This window comes from Psammomys obesus, unplaced genomic scaffold, assembly GCF_907164565.1.
Source record: "Psammomys obesus unplaced genomic scaffold, mPsaObe1.curated_primary_1811, whole genome shotgun sequence".
In the NCBI taxonomy this organism is placed as follows: domain Eukaryota; kingdom Metazoa; phylum Chordata; class Mammalia; order Rodentia; family Muridae; genus Psammomys; species Psammomys obesus.
The window spans coordinates 14,391,224-14,408,377 of record NW_026596091.1 but is presented as its reverse complement, the minus strand read 5'-3'; the positions used below and the strand labels follow the sequence as shown (position 1 = coordinate 14,408,377).

The 17,154-nt window shown below is 36.8% G+C and overlaps 1 protein-coding gene across 2 annotated transcripts in view; it reads right to left on the bottom strand.

Moving 5' to 3' along the window:
• Window positions 1-17,154, bottom strand: part of Dcn (decorin) — a 38,872-nt gene that overhangs the window by 8,411 nt on the left and 13,307 nt on the right. For both annotated transcript variants that reach the window (XM_055627975.1, XM_055627976.1), the window contains exons 3-5: window positions 16,460-16,572; window positions 3,995-4,208; window positions 3,028-3,141 (exon numbers count right to left, since the gene is read on the bottom strand). In XM_055627975.1, the coding sequence (XP_055483950.1) occupies window positions 3,028-3,141; window positions 3,995-4,208; window positions 16,460-16,572 (441 nt within the window). The remainder of the gene's footprint in view (window positions 1-3,027; window positions 3,142-3,994; window positions 4,209-16,459; window positions 16,573-17,154) is intronic.

Sequence of the window (17,154 nt, the reverse complement as noted above, 5' to 3'; positions counted from 1 at the left end):
TTCTTTCTTTCTTTCTTTCTTTCTTTCTTTCTTTCTTTCTTTCTTTCCTTCTTTCATTTGTTGTTTATAAAGACACAGAATTGGAAAATAATAAATTGCATTACTATGAAATTTGCCTCACAACCACCAAAGTATGTTAATGATTTTATTTATTGAGGTAAATTTTCTGGGTTTGTTTTAAATTTATTGTATTTTTCATGGAGTATGTTTTGAATATCTGTTGACATGAAAACATAAACAAACAAACTTCTACTAGCCCTATCTCTGTTTTGTACCAAACATTGACTATGCCACTTTTCTCAGTCACATTAATGTTTTTCAATGTGCAAAATGATAAAACCAATTCCCTTTTTTGGGTGGTGGGGAGTAAGGAAACAGAGACTCAAATTTATAAATTTGTAAGTTTCAAACAAGAAGTGTACTATGCTCCCACTCAGACAGGAGAGTTTAAAATAGCAATCTCTGAGCCAGAGAAAATCAAATAATAATTAAATTTTGCTCATGAATAAATATTAGGAAATCACAACTACTTTTATAATAAGATATTTCAACCACTGGCTTCTTCTAGACATAAATAAATAGAAATTTAAAAGCACTCCTCTATGTGCAACAAGGGAGCATTTAATAAAGCAAATTCAAGATACATTCCCCCCTCTCTAATGCAGTGGCAGTGAAGTTTTCTGGCTCCTTAATGCCTCTCTTTCCTGTAACTCAGTTTCCCATAAGTTAGGGCCTGGAAGAAGTTTGACTATGGAAGAAAAGTTTGCATTATTGCAGAGAAGTGAATTTTAAATGATCCTCAATATCTTTCCCCACACTGACATTTGGTCAAAGTATCTATTCTCCAGTGACATGCTTTTTCTTTACCATTTTATTTCGGAGACAAAAATAAATCAAGATCAGCCAAGTACTAGGCATTTTCCCTACATATTACAAGCTGTACTTCCATGCATACAAGAATATACCTGATATTAATACTTCCATTTGCTGTTGACCAAACATTGTTGGTCATGCATTACAGATGTGAATATTTAGCCTAAAGTCAAACTATGTTATTCTCCTTTCTGAACTGGTCTAACTCAAAACTACAATATCATAATCTCTGAAGTTTTATGAGTTAGGGGTGTTTAATTAATTGTACATGTAAGTTTCCTGTGATCAATAAAAGCAAGCAGGAAATGATGATAATTTGTTCAAGAGATAGAGAGGACAAACAAAGAGTAGATGAAAGCAGACACTCCATGATTAAGTGTGTTACCTAGAGACATTTTGCAGGATGAATCAGGAGAGACCTTAAAGTCAAAGTCAAAATCTGTGAATAATGCAAGTCACATGGCAGCAGCAAGGGATGGAAAACTTTCAACTGTTTCACTTCTTACAGCTTTAGGATGTTATGGATACATTAGATATAGTTTATAGGATACATACATAATATATAGTATATATGGATACACATTTCTCAGTGTGAGAAGGTATACATATATGCATTTGTCCCTCAGTATCTGAAGAAATGGTGCAGAAACTCTGTGTGTGCCAAAATCTGCTGATGTTCAACTCCATTGCATAAATGATGTTTGAATAAAACCTATTTGCATGTACCCTCATTTTCTAAATTATTTGCATATTACTCATAATTTCTAATACAATTTAAATAATTGTGAATAATTCTTACACTCTGTCTCAGGAATAGTGCCAAGAATAGCCTGTACATGTTTGATATACATATGAAGTCTCTTAAGCATTTTTGATGGATAGTTAATTAAATATATGTGAATATTTATTGAATTCTCCCTTTTTTATATTCCATATAAAAAAGCATTTGTTATATGTGAGAAAGTAGAAATTCAAAATTATGACTTCAATACCTTTGAAGTAATGAATAAATATCATTTAGCTAGCTATCTTATTAATCTATCATTTAGCATATACCTGTGTAAGTATGTATGTATGTATGTATGTATGTATGTATGTATGCGTGTATTTATGTATGGTAGTTATCTATCCCCAGGGCACCAAGATCACCCTCTCTATAAAAAGACAGTGGAGTAGACAGGGATTATAAGAAAGCTTTCTATGACCTAATTACATTTAAGAGTTAATTTTACAGAAGTGCAGAAAACAAAACAAAGCAAAACAAAACAAAACAAAACAGTTTTTCTTATAGATGAAAATTTGCATCTAGTTCCAGAGAAAGCACCTGTGTTGAGGAGGGCAGGGATGAGGGATATAGATGGGAAATATGGAGGGACTTTGTGAAATTCTACTTTGAGGTGGGAGGAAAGTGAAATTCAAGGTGGTCTTTGCTGGTTCAGAAGGATGGTTTTCCTTGTGGCAACAGAAGCAGCTTAGGCACTGACCACGCTGATCACCCTTAAATGTACTGGCTCTGATTGACACAGAAACAGCCTCCTCTACTTACGTGTATGTCTCCAGTGTGCACTGGTTAAATTTAAAACCTACACATTTTCAAATATTAATGGATGCAACATTAGTTCTCTATGTATCTATACCCCAGATGCTCTGCTACTTAATTTTAAGACCATAACCCTGACAATCTGAGGTTCCTTGAGCCAATTAGTGGCAACTTGAATTGCCAGTTCTGAAGTTTGCATTCTTACTGATCACCGAGATTAATTAAACAGTTCTAACTCCTTATTGAGATATTGATGAGCCTGGAATGGTGGTGCACACCAGGAGTCCCAGCAAACTACAGAGGCAAAGACAGTTGGATCTCTGTGAGTTCAAGGCCAGCCTGGTCTACAAAGAGAGTCTAGGATAGCCAAGGCTATACAGAGAAACCTTGTCTTGAAAAAACAAACAAACAAAAAGTTATATCTTAGAGGGGGTCTATTTGTGCCTGCTCAAGCGAATTTCAATGGGTCTCCACAGAAACACCATCAGGAACTGAGAGGTCACTGAAGGTAAGGGTTGCCATGTGTGTCCCAACTTAAAGCAACACAATTTATTTTTCATTTTAGACATGTTGGAGTTTGATTCCTCAAAGCATTTTGGAGAATTTCATGTTACCTTGAGGAATAGCAGTTATGTTGGTGTCTGCAATGCGGATGTACGAGAGCCTCTTCATTCCCTGGAAGGCTCCATTTTCAATCCCGGAACTTTTCAGGGGGTTGGTGCCCAGTTCTACAGAGACAGAAAGGACAAGGTGCTTAGATGACATTGGAGGATGTCTGCTTCACTGGGGATTCTAGAAAAAAAAAATACCGTAATAGCTTCTTGACTGAGAAACAAATAAAGGAAGAAAGACTATGCTCTTCAGAGAAAGACTGAAATGAAACTGTCCTACTAAAACAAAGCCTGCTGTAATGGGACAGGTGATGGCTCCACACCCCAACACTCAGGAACTTCTGATAGGAAGATTACTATTCAAGGGCACATTGTTTTATGCAGTGAAAGTCTATATTGATTGACTGACTAACTGATTGATTGATTGATTGATTGATTGAGTCTGATTAATTAATTAACCAATAAAACAAGTGTTTATGCATAAAACAATAGCCATGGCACTATTTATAATTCTCTCAGAAATGCTAAGCAGGTGTTAAATAATACTTTATGCTATAAATTTCCTAAGCAACTTTAAAAAGTTGCTAAAGAATTCAAATCTGTCATCTTGTAAGCCAGTTGTAAAATTACATTTAATAATCATGTACACATCAAGATCTTATTTTCAAAAAGGAAATGACGTACAGATGGTCAGAACACAGCTTAACTCTGCTATGGAAAGGTTTTCCCCAAATCTCTCTGACTAAGCACTGTCCATCCCAGATCCTGCTCATGTGATCAGGTATGGTCAGTCTCTCCTCCACATTCTCAGATCAAGGTAAAAGAAGTCAGACACAGAAGCCTTGAGACTGCTGTTCACAAAGCCTAAGACACACAGCCCTCCTGCTCATCCCTTCCTGCTGTTAAAGATTACTTGAAATCCCTTCACATCCCCAGGGACCTCGTCCTCAAGCTATAATGAAATCTGTACCAATGACAATCATCTGATTCAGTCCATTGAACACGGTTTTCCGCACTTTGCTGATCTCATTCTCATGGGCGCGAAGCTCCTGGAGCGTTTTGGGCATTTTTTCGGGCAGTTCCTTCAGTCGGTTCTTAGACAGATAAAGCCGTTCCAATTTCACTAGAGGTGTGAACGCTCCGGGGCTGATCTTGCTGATCTTGTTGTTGACAAGAATCAAGGTCTGTTGAAATGAAGCAAAAGGATACCTGAAATCAGAGAGCTTCCACACGTATGCTTACAACACGTATGTAGTCAATTAATTCTTTTCATAAAAGGAGCAGAGAAAAAATGGAAATGTTAAAAAAAAAAGAAAGAAAAAGAAAAAATAGAAATGTGCTCCTCTTGTGTGGATGTGTGTGCACACATGTAATTAAAAATATTTTTAAAAATAAATGATGCTAAAGAAATCACTGAACCACACCAATTCCTAAAAACCCCCAGTGACACAGATTTCCTCTCCCCATTAGCCTTTCCGCCTAAGGCCTAGCTTAGCTGCCTGTCCAGCAGTGGCCTACCACTGAGAATGTGAGTGTAACCGGAGTAGATGACTGTAGAGGGGCCCTCTGCTAACCTGCCTGCTGGAGGTGACTTCAGGAAGACATGGTTAGGTCTCCATTCTCTTGGGTTTGCTTTTATCCTGCTGTGCCCTCTGTAGACGGGGCCTATCAGACCTAGGAGGAAGTTGGGCTTGGCTTTCTGGAGCAGTGGTTCTTGAGTTTCCTAATGCAGAAAGCCTTTAATACAGTCCCTCTTGTTGTAGTGATCCCAAGCTTAAAATTATTGTGTTGCTACCTTATAACTGTAATTTTGCTACTGTTAGGAATCATAATGTATATACTTGATATGCAGGATATCTGATATGTGACCCCTGTGTAGGGCTCGTTTGAGCCCCAGGGTGCTCTTGGCAGACAGGATGAGAACACTGTTCTAGAGTGACAAATATAGTAAAGGGATAAACACATAATCTGACAGTGATACCACTTGTAAGACAGGATTTGCCAATTCGGGAGCTGGGTTGAACAAGTTTGGAGTGCTTTTGAGCATTTGACATAGGACAAAATGTGTTGGGGCCATTTTGTGAAGTTCTGTGAAACCATTTCAAATAGAGACAACAGAGCTGAGACCTGTAATGATTTATGTGATGATGAAAATATTAAGGCTCTACTAATTTGGTACTCCTACAGAGAATTGAAGCTGACTAATAAAAACTTATATATAAATATAAATAATAATATACATTTATATATTATATAATATATTATATATTAATACTATATTAATAATTAATAATATATTTATGTATTATATTACATAATAATATAGTAATATATAAATATAAATAATAAATATAAACTTGGGGTGATTTGGTTTATTTTTTTGAATTTTATTCTTTTCTTATCAGTTACATTTTATTAACTCTGTATCCCAGCCGTGTCCCGATCCCTCATTCCTTCCCAGTCCCTCCCTCCCTCATCTCCACCCTGCTCCTTGCCAAGTCCACTAATAGGGGGGACCTCCTCCCCATTCATCTGATCCTGTTTTATCAGGTATCTTCAGCAGGTATCTTCAGGACTGGCTGCAAAGCTCTCCTCTGTGGCCTAACAGGACTGCTCCTCCCTTGGGGGGTGGGGAGGCCAAAGAGCCAGTCATTGAGTTCCTGTTAGAAATAGTCCTTGTTCCCCTCACTATGGGAAACCAATTGGTTACTGAGCTACCACAGGCTACATCTGAGCAGGGGTTCTAGGTTACATTCATACATGGTCCTTGGTTGCATGTCAGTCTCAGAAAAGACCCTGTGCCCAGATATATTTGGTCTTTGTGGAGCTCCTATCCTTTCCCCATCAGACTAACTCCCCTTCTTTCTTATGATTCCCCGTACTCTGCCAAAGGTTTGGTCATGAGCCTTTGCTTTGAAAACACTGCTAGTTAGAGTCTTTCAAATGCGCTCAGTAGACTCCTGTCATATGTTCAGTGCGCATCCCATCTATTTTTCTAAACGAGGATTGATAATCTTACCCCATGTCTGCTCTCTTGATTATCTTTTTTTAGGTGTATAGATTTCATTATGTTTATCATATCTTATAGGTCTATATAAGTGAGTATATACCGTGTTTGTCTTTCTCCTTCTGGGATATTTCACTCAGGATGATATTTTCTAGATCTCACCATTTGCCTGCAAATTTCATGATTTCCTCCTTTTTGATTGCTGAGTAGTATTCCATTGTGTAAAAATACCACAATTTCTGTACCCATTCCTCCATTGATGGACATCTGGGTTGTTTCCAGGTTCTGGCTATTACAAATAATGCTGCTATAAACATGGTTGAGCAAATATCCCTTTTGTGTACTTGAGCAAACATTGGGTATATATCTAGCAGTGGTATAGCTGGGTCTTGAGGTAGCACTATTCCTAATTGTCTTAGAAAGCGCCAGATAGATTTCCAGAGTGGTTGTATCAGTTTACATTCCCACCAATGGAGCAAAAAACAGTCTACTTTTGGAGCTCCCGAAAAGGAAACGTTGGCATTTCAGTTTTGCTTTTCTGTTTAAAGTCGTTGTACACCAATAATCACCCCTGGAATATCCTTTAGAAATAGATATGAATGTTTGTGTGTGCAATTATGTTTAGCATCATGTTGGTCTATAAAAGAGCAATCACTTCTGTGCCTGTTTCTTTTTCAACCTAATGTCCAAGGATTCAGATTATTTATTTATTTATTTATTTATTTATTTATTTTAAAGAAAAATACTGTTTAATTGAGTTGATTTAAATTAATTTCAAACATAGATAAAGCACACTATGCTAACAGAATTCAGGGTCATAGAATAAAATAAAATAAAATCACGTATTTGTTGAAAAAGAGTGATGGAAAACATTGAAAGAAATGTTAAATGCCTTAATTGAAATTAAATTTACATTAATGAATACATCAGTCAAAAATTAGTAAGTTTCTCATCCCTCCTTCTTTACCTCCCCTTTCCCATCCTTCCCTTATTTCCTTTCTTAGTTTCCTGAATTCTTTTTTTTTTTTGAATTTTTTTTAAATTTTATTTTTCTTTTTAGTTACATTTTGTTAACTCTGTGTCCCAGCTGTATCCCGCTCCCTCATTCCCTCACCAACCCCGCACTCCCTTCCTGGTCTCCTCCCTGCCCCTTTCCAAGTCCACTGATAGGGGAGGACCTCCTCCCCTTTCATTTGACCCTGTTTTATCAGGTATCTTCAGGGCTGGCTGCAAAGTCCTCCTCTGTGGCCTAACAGACTGCTCCTCCCCTGGAGGGGGGGGGTGTCAAACAGCCTGCCCTTGAGATCCTGTTAGAAATAGTCCGTGTTCCCCTTACTTTGTACTTGGTTACTGAGCTACCACGGGCCACATCCGAGCAGAAGTTCTAGGTTATATCCATAGATGATCCTTGGTTGAGTGTCAGTCTCAGAAAAGACCCTGTGCCCAGATATATTTGGTCCTTGTAGAGCTCCTATCCTTTCCATATCATACTAACTTCCCTTCTTTCATATGATTCCCTGAACTCTGCCAAGGGTTTGGTTATGAGGATTCAGATTATTTAAAGAAAAGAAAACTTGGTTCAAGACTGTCCTTGACAGTCTTCTCTAAATTAATTGAAATGTTAATTTAAAGTTATTCTTAAAGTGGCTTGAGTCTGGTGCTTATCAAACTCTGACTGATAAAAATTCTTATTACAAAATTTAGGAAAGATAATGCAAAGATAGGTAAGTATATATTTTTATTATAAGTCTATATTTTATTATAAAAATCCGAACTTCTTTTCCTAGACAAACATAGAATGTAAATAAAAATATTAAATTCAGACAATATTCAAAACAATAATGTCAATTTAGAGTAAGTTCATAGCCGACATCTTCTTTAATGGAACGATACCTAAAAAATTTCCGCTAAAATCACAAACAAGAAAAAGTTATGCACTGTCTTTATACCTGCTAAACATAAAACTTGAAGTCTTAGCTAGAATAATAAGACAATGAAAAATATCAAAGGGATACAAATAGGAAGGGAAGTATCTTTATTTGCAGGTGATCATAACTTAAAGTCAATGAAAACTCCACCAAGAAACTTCCACTGCTAATAAACACTTTCAGCCAAGTAGCAGGGTTAAATAAAGAAATATATCTCTGTAATAACTTAAAAAGCAACTGAAAGCCTTGTATATAATTTTAAAAACTTTAAGACATTGGAAATTGGAGAATACATCAGAATATGGGGAAATCTTCATGCTCATGGATTAATAAGACTAATGCTGTGAAAATGGTCATCCTACCCAAAGCAATCTACAGATTCAAAGAAATCCTCTCCTCATCAAAACTCCAACAACCATTCTTCATTGAAATTGAACAACAATTTTCAACTTCATATGAATACAAATACACACAAATAAACAAACAAAACACAATAAGCTAAAATAACCCTGAATAATAATAATAATAATAATAATAATAATAATAATAATAATAATAAAAACTATTGGAGGTATCACCATCTCAAAATTCAAGTTGTATTATAGAATTATATAAACAAAAGCAGCATAATATTGGCATAAAAATAGACATATCAATAAATAGAAAAATTGGAAGACAACTCCACACACCTACAGATAACTGGTTTTGGCAAAGAAGCCAAAAACACAACTGGAGAAAAATCAATATCTTTAACAAATTGTGCTGGTCAAACCAGATGGCTGCATGTAAAAGAATGAGAATAGATCTATATCCATGACCTGCACAAAACTCAACTGGAAATATTTCAAAGACCTCAACATAAGACCAGATACCCTGCATATGTTTAAAGAAAAATTAGAGAACAGGCTTGAAAACATTGACACAAGAAAAAAAAAACTTTCTTAACAGGACCCCAATAGGTACTATTCAGACATTAAGACCAAAATTAAAAAATGGTCTGGGTGAGATACCCCTCAGTTGAGGAATAGATACAGAAATTGTGGTACATCTACACAATGAAATATTACTCAGCAATAAAAAATAAGGAAATCATGAAATTTGGAGGCAAATGGTGGAAACTGGAAAAGATCATCCTGATTGAGATATCCCAGAAGCAGAAAGACACACAGGGTATATACTCACTTATAAGTTGATATTAGATATATAATATAGGGTAAGCACACTAAAATTTGTACACCTGAAGAAACTAATTAAGAAGGAGGACTCTAGCTAAGATGCTCAAGACCCATTCAGAAAGGCAAAGAGGATGGACATCAGAAGAGGGAGAAAACAGGGAACAGGACAGAAGCCTACCACAGAAGGCCTCTGAAAGGCTCTACCCTGAAGGGTATCAGAGCAGATGCTGAGACTTACAGTCAAACTTTGGGCAGAGTTCAGGGAATCTTATGAAAGAAGGTGGAGATAGTAAGACCTGGAGAGGACAGGAGCTCCACAAGGACAGCAAGAGAACCAAAAAATCTGGGCACAGAGGTCTTTTCTGAGACTGATACTACAACCAAGGACCATTCACGGAGATAATCTAAAACCCCTGCACAGATGTAGCCCATGGCAGTTCAGCGTCCAAGTGGGTTCCATAGTAATGGGAACAGGGACTATCTCTGACATGAACTGATTGGCCTGCTCTTTGATCACCTCCCCTGAGTGGGGGAGAAACCTTAACAGGCCACAGAGGAATACAATGCAGCCATTCCTGATGAGACCTGATAGACTAGGCTCAGAAGGAAGGAGAGGAGGACCTCCCCTATCAGTGGACTTGGGGAAGGGCATGAGTGGAAAAGAAGGAGGAAGGGATGGATTGGGAGGAGAGGATGGAGGGAACTACGGGGGCTACAAAGTAAATAAAGTGTAATTAATAAAAAATTAAAAAAGAAATAAAATACATACTACTAATAAAAAAAGCTGAAATACAAATGGCTGAGAAACACTTAAAGAAATGTTCAACATTCTTAGCAATCAGGAAAATGCAAATTAAATTTTGAGATTTCATCTTGGAAATTTATAATTTTAGGAGCTTACTGCAGAGATACTTGTTCATCTGTCTTTATTGCTGCTCTATAATAGTCAGCCAGAAACTGGAAAAAGCCAAGCTGCTAATCCCAATTAGCTGATGAATGGATAATGAAAATACAGTACATTCCACAGTGGAATTTTATTCAGCTTTTGAACATTAAATTGTTTACAGGTAAATGAAAATGAATTGAATGGAGCTATAAACAGTCATCCTGTCTGGGATAAAACAGATCTTAAAAACATATATTACATTTTTTATATATGCATGCTATCTTGATGCTTTAGATATGAGTGTTTCAATTTAAATAAACAGAGAGTAACTTCTAGGTAGCTACTGAGGGACAAGGAGGTGGGAGGGAATCTTTCAAGTAATGGGAAATAGAATATAGGATTATTAAGAGGTAAACGGAAACTAAAATAAAAGGATTAATAGGGAGGGGCACGGGGCAAAGGTAAAGGAGGGACTAATGGAAAATACAAATAGCACTGAAGACTTTTGTAACAGGCATACATGGAAACCTACCACAGTAGAAACCTCAGTCTCATATAACAGAGGTGCGAATGCTCCAACTAGACACCTTATGCTACCAAGTAGAACTCTCTGTGCCAGGGATAGGTTACATCTTGTTGGATAATTGCCCCCCCCCAAAACAAATTAAAGAATATTGCGAAGGTCATTGGTCATCCTGCACAATGGCAAAGCCCTATTCCTGAAAACATTACTTACTTCTGCCATCAAACATGGAGAAATTGAGCTGGTGCCCACCTAGAAACTCCATGAGTTGCCAATCAGTTTTTAATTGTACTTGAGGCCCACTCCGTAAGATGGAACCACACTTGAGGCCACTAACTTGGCCAAGAGCATGAGACTAAGCGAGTCATGAACCTAGCAGGAAGCCTACCACTATTATTCTGCTAAAATATAATAGCAATGAAATGACTCCTAATGGCATAATTCTACAGACAAGAGCACTCCTCAACTTTAAGTAGAGTCACTTCTTTTCACAGTAGATGGTAATTAACAGAGAGACCAACAGCTGGACAATGTGTAGAAAGTAAGATATTTTGAAGCATCCAGCACTAATTGGGATATCTTTATCAACCACACCTTTTCCCAAGACACAAGGATTTATGTGAAAGAGGGGGAAAAATTTTTAAGAGTCAAAGGTGGTGAATGACTACAAGCAAGCAACGTATTCCAGACTTATGCACAAATGAACTCAAAACTGTGACAGTGCTCATAGGACTTGCACAGATTCGAATCAGAGAGAACTCCAGCACTGGAGGATAAAACCCAAGTGAAGAACTAATAAGCTGTTTGCTATTGATACCCACTGGGAAACAGAAAATGAGTTTTCTCCAGTGGAAGGCCACTGGATAGACCAGTTGTACGTCAGACCAGGCCTCATGCCCATGAGTAGCTGGCTAGCACAAGATGGATTCTCTATCTTTTGTTTTATTTTGGTACTTTTTGTCATATTAGTTTTTTTTCTAGTTATGTATTTTTACATGATTTTGTTGAGAGACAGAGAAAGAGAGGTTGAACTTGGTGGGCAGGGAAATGGGGAGCATCTGGGAGGAGTTGTGGGAGGGTAAAAAGCATAATCAAAATACATAATTTTTTAACTGAAAGTTGTTTTTAAAGGAAAACAGAGTTGATGAAAGCTTGAGCTAGAGGAACACAGACTAAGGCAAACTGCAGCATTTGCCTATACTTAAGATTGCAGAACCTTAATTTAAGATGAAGCAGAAATCCTTCAATGCCAGACCTAGAAGGAAGTAATGAAGACTTGACATTGGCAATGTATGAATCCAGTCAAAAAAATCTGGTTTACTCTGTGGAATGTTGAAATGCGACTCTTACTATTGCCTACGTGTTTCTCAAAAGACTTTTATGTAGGGCCCCTACTGTCCCAAGTGTTGCTCTGAGAGTCCATTTGGGTCATTCTCACGTCTAGGCTCCTGGCCTTCTATACTCAAGTTCTGGCTCTTTTGTGCTGTGTGACTATGAAAATGCAACCAATCTCTGTCTGCTTGTGTTTCCTCATTGATAGAGAGGTGATATTAAAATGACAATAGTCGGGAGGGTTAAAATAAGGCTTCCTAGGTTTGAAAGCTCTAATAGAAGCATTGAATAGTAAACAGATATTGCTGGCATTCAGTGGCTGACAATTGTTGCTTTTTATTTAAAAACCCATTCCTTATTATGTCTATTTAGCTGTAGTTTAAAACAAGCATATCAAATGCTGTTTCATAATTATATAACAGTTATGCATGCTTCTCTATATGTATAGATGGTCTATAAAACTACCCAAGAAATAACCCACAGGGTTGTATATGAAGATAACAATTGGGGAATAAAAGACTCCCCCCTAAGCTTTTCTATTTTAATCTTTACTAAACTTTTGTTTCTTCCCTTCCTTATCATTCGGTTACAGATTTCCTAACCACAATTATAATGTCTGTTTGCATAATAACAAGGTAGCAAAAAAGAGAATGAAAGACTGAGAAAAATATCTGTCATCCCCCGCATGATCACAGGTTCTAATAAACTCTCCTCTTCTTCCGATGAACACATTGAAGCAGAAGCAGAGGCCTGCCAAGTTGACGGCTGCTTCAAAAACCTTCCAGAAGGAAACTTATGGAAAGAAAAAAAAAAAAAAAACAACCAACAACAACAACAAAAAAAACTCCTGCCATGTATACAGAAGTTTTGAAATGAGCCCTACAGAAATGGGATGCCTTTCTACTAGGAACTTTCAAAACTTACTCAGATTATACTTGTATGTCTAAAAGGTTTTACCTATTGTGGGAGAACTCTCCCTCCCTAAAAAAAAGTAAACTTGGAATAAAATTTATGCAAAGTTAATTCATATTTCAAGTTGTATCAACTAATTTAAATGACCCTTGCTCTTTATTTTCACTTTTATGAAAATTGTTTTAGCAGGGACTTAGACAATCATAGACAAATATGGCTGTCTTTGTCATGAAGCCTACATATGCAAGCCATGGACTGGAGTGGGACTCAGAGGCATCCAAGCAGAAGAGAGGAAGAGGATGCAGGCAGTCCTGAAGAGCCTTGATAGTCTGAGGGAGTTGCTAATGGAGGAGGGTTCCCTCTTTCTGAGGGACTAGGGGACAGTGATAAAGGAGAAAAGGAAGGGAGAGTGGGATCTGGAGGAGATGAGCAAGGGGATACTATCAGGATATAAAATTAACACATTTTTAAAAATACTCAAAAAATGCTCCTTGCCAGGCACGGTGGCCCATGTCTGTAATCCCAACACTTGAGGAGGCAGGGGCAGAGGCAGGTGGATCTCTGTTGAGTTAAAGGCTAGCCTGTTCTAAAAAGGACAGCTGAGGCTACACAGAGAAACCCTGTCTCAAAAAAAGGAAAAAAAAGCTTCAGGTCTTTTCCTCATTCATGCAAACCTGTAACTTTCAGTCAAAACTACATGTTATTTTATCATCACTTGTTCATTTTTCTACTGCCTTACAAAGCCTGCTTTTCTCTTTGCCTTTCTACACTCCAATAATCCTTCCAATAATCCTTTAAAGTGTTTTTGTCACATTTTTCTCAAAATACTGCTTTTTAAATTGGGTATGCACTGTTGTCTGATTTTTCTCTGAACATGCACAATTTGTATGTTGTTTATGTTGGGACATACTGACAAAACTGACCTCACCATTTTCACATATACTATCTCAGCTGTTTGATAAAAATTTAAAAATTGTTGCACTCTAGAATCCTATTTTTAATTCTTTAAATTTATACATTAGTTAGCATCATCAATGTAGAATCTATAGTTTGAGAAAATATTTGATTTCTTTTATAATCTAGTATACTGTCTCATGAATATTCATTGCTACAGTCATCTAAGCTATCAAGTAATTCACTACTAAATCTTATCTTGGCTACAATAAATCTGTATTGTTCTCAGGCCAACATATTCCATTTTGCATTTCATTACTGCTTTAATATCTACAATTTCTATTCTAATATGTAGCAGGCAGCGGATTCATTCTATATTTGTATTTCTTTGTATATTGCCTATTTTATTTTACATTTCCTCAATTATTTCAACAATGAGTATAATAAATAAATAAATACAAATTAAATGCTCTAAGCCTCAGAATTATATTATTATGACACCTCAGCAATAAAATATCTATTAACTATTACCAGCATAGCTGGGGTTGTAATCACTAGAAGTTCTATTTTCTGGCAATTCTCTTTAAATTAGGTTTTAATGGGAAGTTAAACTATGCTTCTTTCCTAATTGTTGACAGAAGTATTGTAGTCACTCTTCCTCTTTGTGGCTTCTCAAAAAAGATATGTCACCTTCCTTTCAATGTAGACATAGAGTTATCTATGTCTTATATATCATTGACACACAGAAATATCATTGTTTTAAGGACACATGACATTCACATTCTTTCTCCCCATGTCTGACCCTCTCTGATTTTTCTTTTAAATCATCTTCTTAAGCTTTATCAAGGATCATACTCAGTGCTTCAATAGTGGCCCTGCAGTGACATACAGATATTGAGCTTTTTTTTATAGTGTAATAAACTAAAGACAATGAAGCCTAGCTTGCCTATTTTAAATGGCCACTGTTATTTTGAAAGGAATCATAGTTATCCCTGAAAAACTCGTAAGTTTCATAGTGATTCCACTGTTCTTTGCAGGCAGTCTTTTCAAAGGTTTGCCTCAGAAAGCATGGCACTACTTGAGTTGGTCATGGCATACTTTACATTAAAATAATGCTCAGTCTTTGCTGTTTTGAATACTAATCTATGTTCAAGGAAACTGACTTCTACCTCAACCTAGTACCTTTATAACCCTCTAAGAAGATTCACCAGTATAGACAATTGTGAGAAGTCAGGAGTAAGACCTTCTAGTGTTGTATCCCCTGGCTCTCGTCCTCCTTCTTTCTTCATATTTGAAGCTTCACAGCACCTTATTTTCCAGATGCCTTATGGACAGGCCCTGATCCCTTCTCATGAAATGCGTCTGAAAGTACCTTCTATTTTCTGATGTACTTTTGATCATTATAATGAATATTAAAATAGAATAGTGATAAGTGAAAATACACACACACGTACAAATACACAATCTAAAGTACAAAATAGGATTGATTTTCTCTCCATTTAGTTTGATGTTGGCTATAGGCTTGCTGTATATTGCCTTGTATCTCTGATCTCTCCAGGACTTTAATCATGAACTGGTGTTGGATTTTGTCAAATGCTTTCTCAGCATCTAAGGAGATGGTCACATGTTTATTTCATTTTTTTTCTTTAAGTTTGTTTATATGGTGGATTACATTGATGGATTTCCATGCATTGAACCACCCCTGCATATCTGGGATGAAGCTTACTTGGTCATAATCTTGGTCTTGGATGTGTTCTTGGATTCAGGCCAAACTCTGGGCAGACTGCAGGGAGACTTATAGAGGAAGAGAGGGTTGGGATTACAGGGACATGGAGGGAACAGGAGCCCCACAAGGAGCCCAGAGGTTCCTGCAGAGACTGTTGCACCCACAGAGGACCATGCATGGAGAGGACCTAGACCCAATGCTCAGATGTGGCAGTTCAGTCTCCATGTGGACCTTTGAGTGAGGGGCTGCTCACTCATTACTGCCTCAGTAATGAACTCAGTTGACTGCTCTCTGATCACTCACCCTTGATGCTGCAGCCTTGCCAGGCCACAGAGGAAGTGGATCCAAGCAGCCTTGATGAGACTTAACAAGCTATGGGCAGATGGCAGTAGCAGAGAACTCCCCCATTCAGTGGACTACAGGAAGGCGAAGGGGGAAAGAAAGAAGGAGGAAGGGACTAGGGGAAGTTGAAGGAGGGGGCTTCAGTTGGGATATATAACAAATAAACTATGAAGAAAAGTATAAAAATTAAAAAAATAAAGTACAAAGTAACAAATTTGTATATTGTAGAATTACATTTCCTTAACAACATATGGATGGTTATTATTTATTCTGTTGTTACCAAGAGAATATCAAAGGTTATCTATACCCATCTTAGAGAATGAATCACACACCAAAAAAACAAAAGAAATAAAAGCATAAAATAGCATTAGAATTAAGGTGCTCTGTGTTTTATTCTGTGATTGAAATGCAATCTACTTGTGGCAATAAATAAATTTACTGTGAAAACAATGATAAAGATTGAAGTATAAAGACTTTGAAGTAAATAGTGAAGACACGTGGATTATGTAAAAATACTGGTGACGTTTCTTTTTAGTGTCTACTTAATGCATTACTCTGCTTCCTTCTCTTCTCCAGGAAGAGAATCTTATAAACAAAGTCATGTGTACTATTTTATCACCACAGCTAGTTTTGGTCTTATTGTTGGTTTCTTCTGAAAAGACAAATAGAGCCTGACCTTATAACAAATAAAAAGATAAAATAATTCTTACATGCAAGTTCTTCAGGTTCTTGAAGTCCCCATCTTTGATCTCAGTTATTTTGTTGTTCTGCAGGTCTAGCAATGTTGTATCAGATGGAAGGTTCTTGGGCACTGTTGCCATACCTAGCATAAGAGAAACAAGAATGCATAGTCCATGAGAAGGATTTCCAAACTACAGAATCACGAAGGATATTTTTAAATTTTTTGAGGCAATATTTCGCTTTGTAGGTTTCCATTTGCCATCCTCCTGCCTACATCTACTGAGTGATGGAATCACAACTGATTCCAAATTATAAAGTGTGTGTTTACAAGCAAAGTGAGGATTCAGTTGGTCTGTAAATGTGTTTTTCTCCAAGACTTACATCAATTGTAGTTGAAAATATTTGTTTTATCTTTCCCAGCAAAATCAAGGATTTTTTTCCTTAGTCATAACTGAAAATGTTTCCTTTATAATTAATCTTTTTCTGCATAGAGGAAAATTGTGTTTCCTTTAGTACGTGGCTCAAATCTCTTTCTACATGTTGTGCCCTAACAATGTTTTGTAGATATTTGATAGGAATGAACTGTAACTCTGTACTACCCATATAAATACCTTATCAACAGAGTGCTCCAACCAAGTGTGCATCTCCTTTTACACACCTAACACTGACATGGATTTACAGTTAGAGTTATTTGAACTTGTAACCAAGTTCTTGTTTGTATATT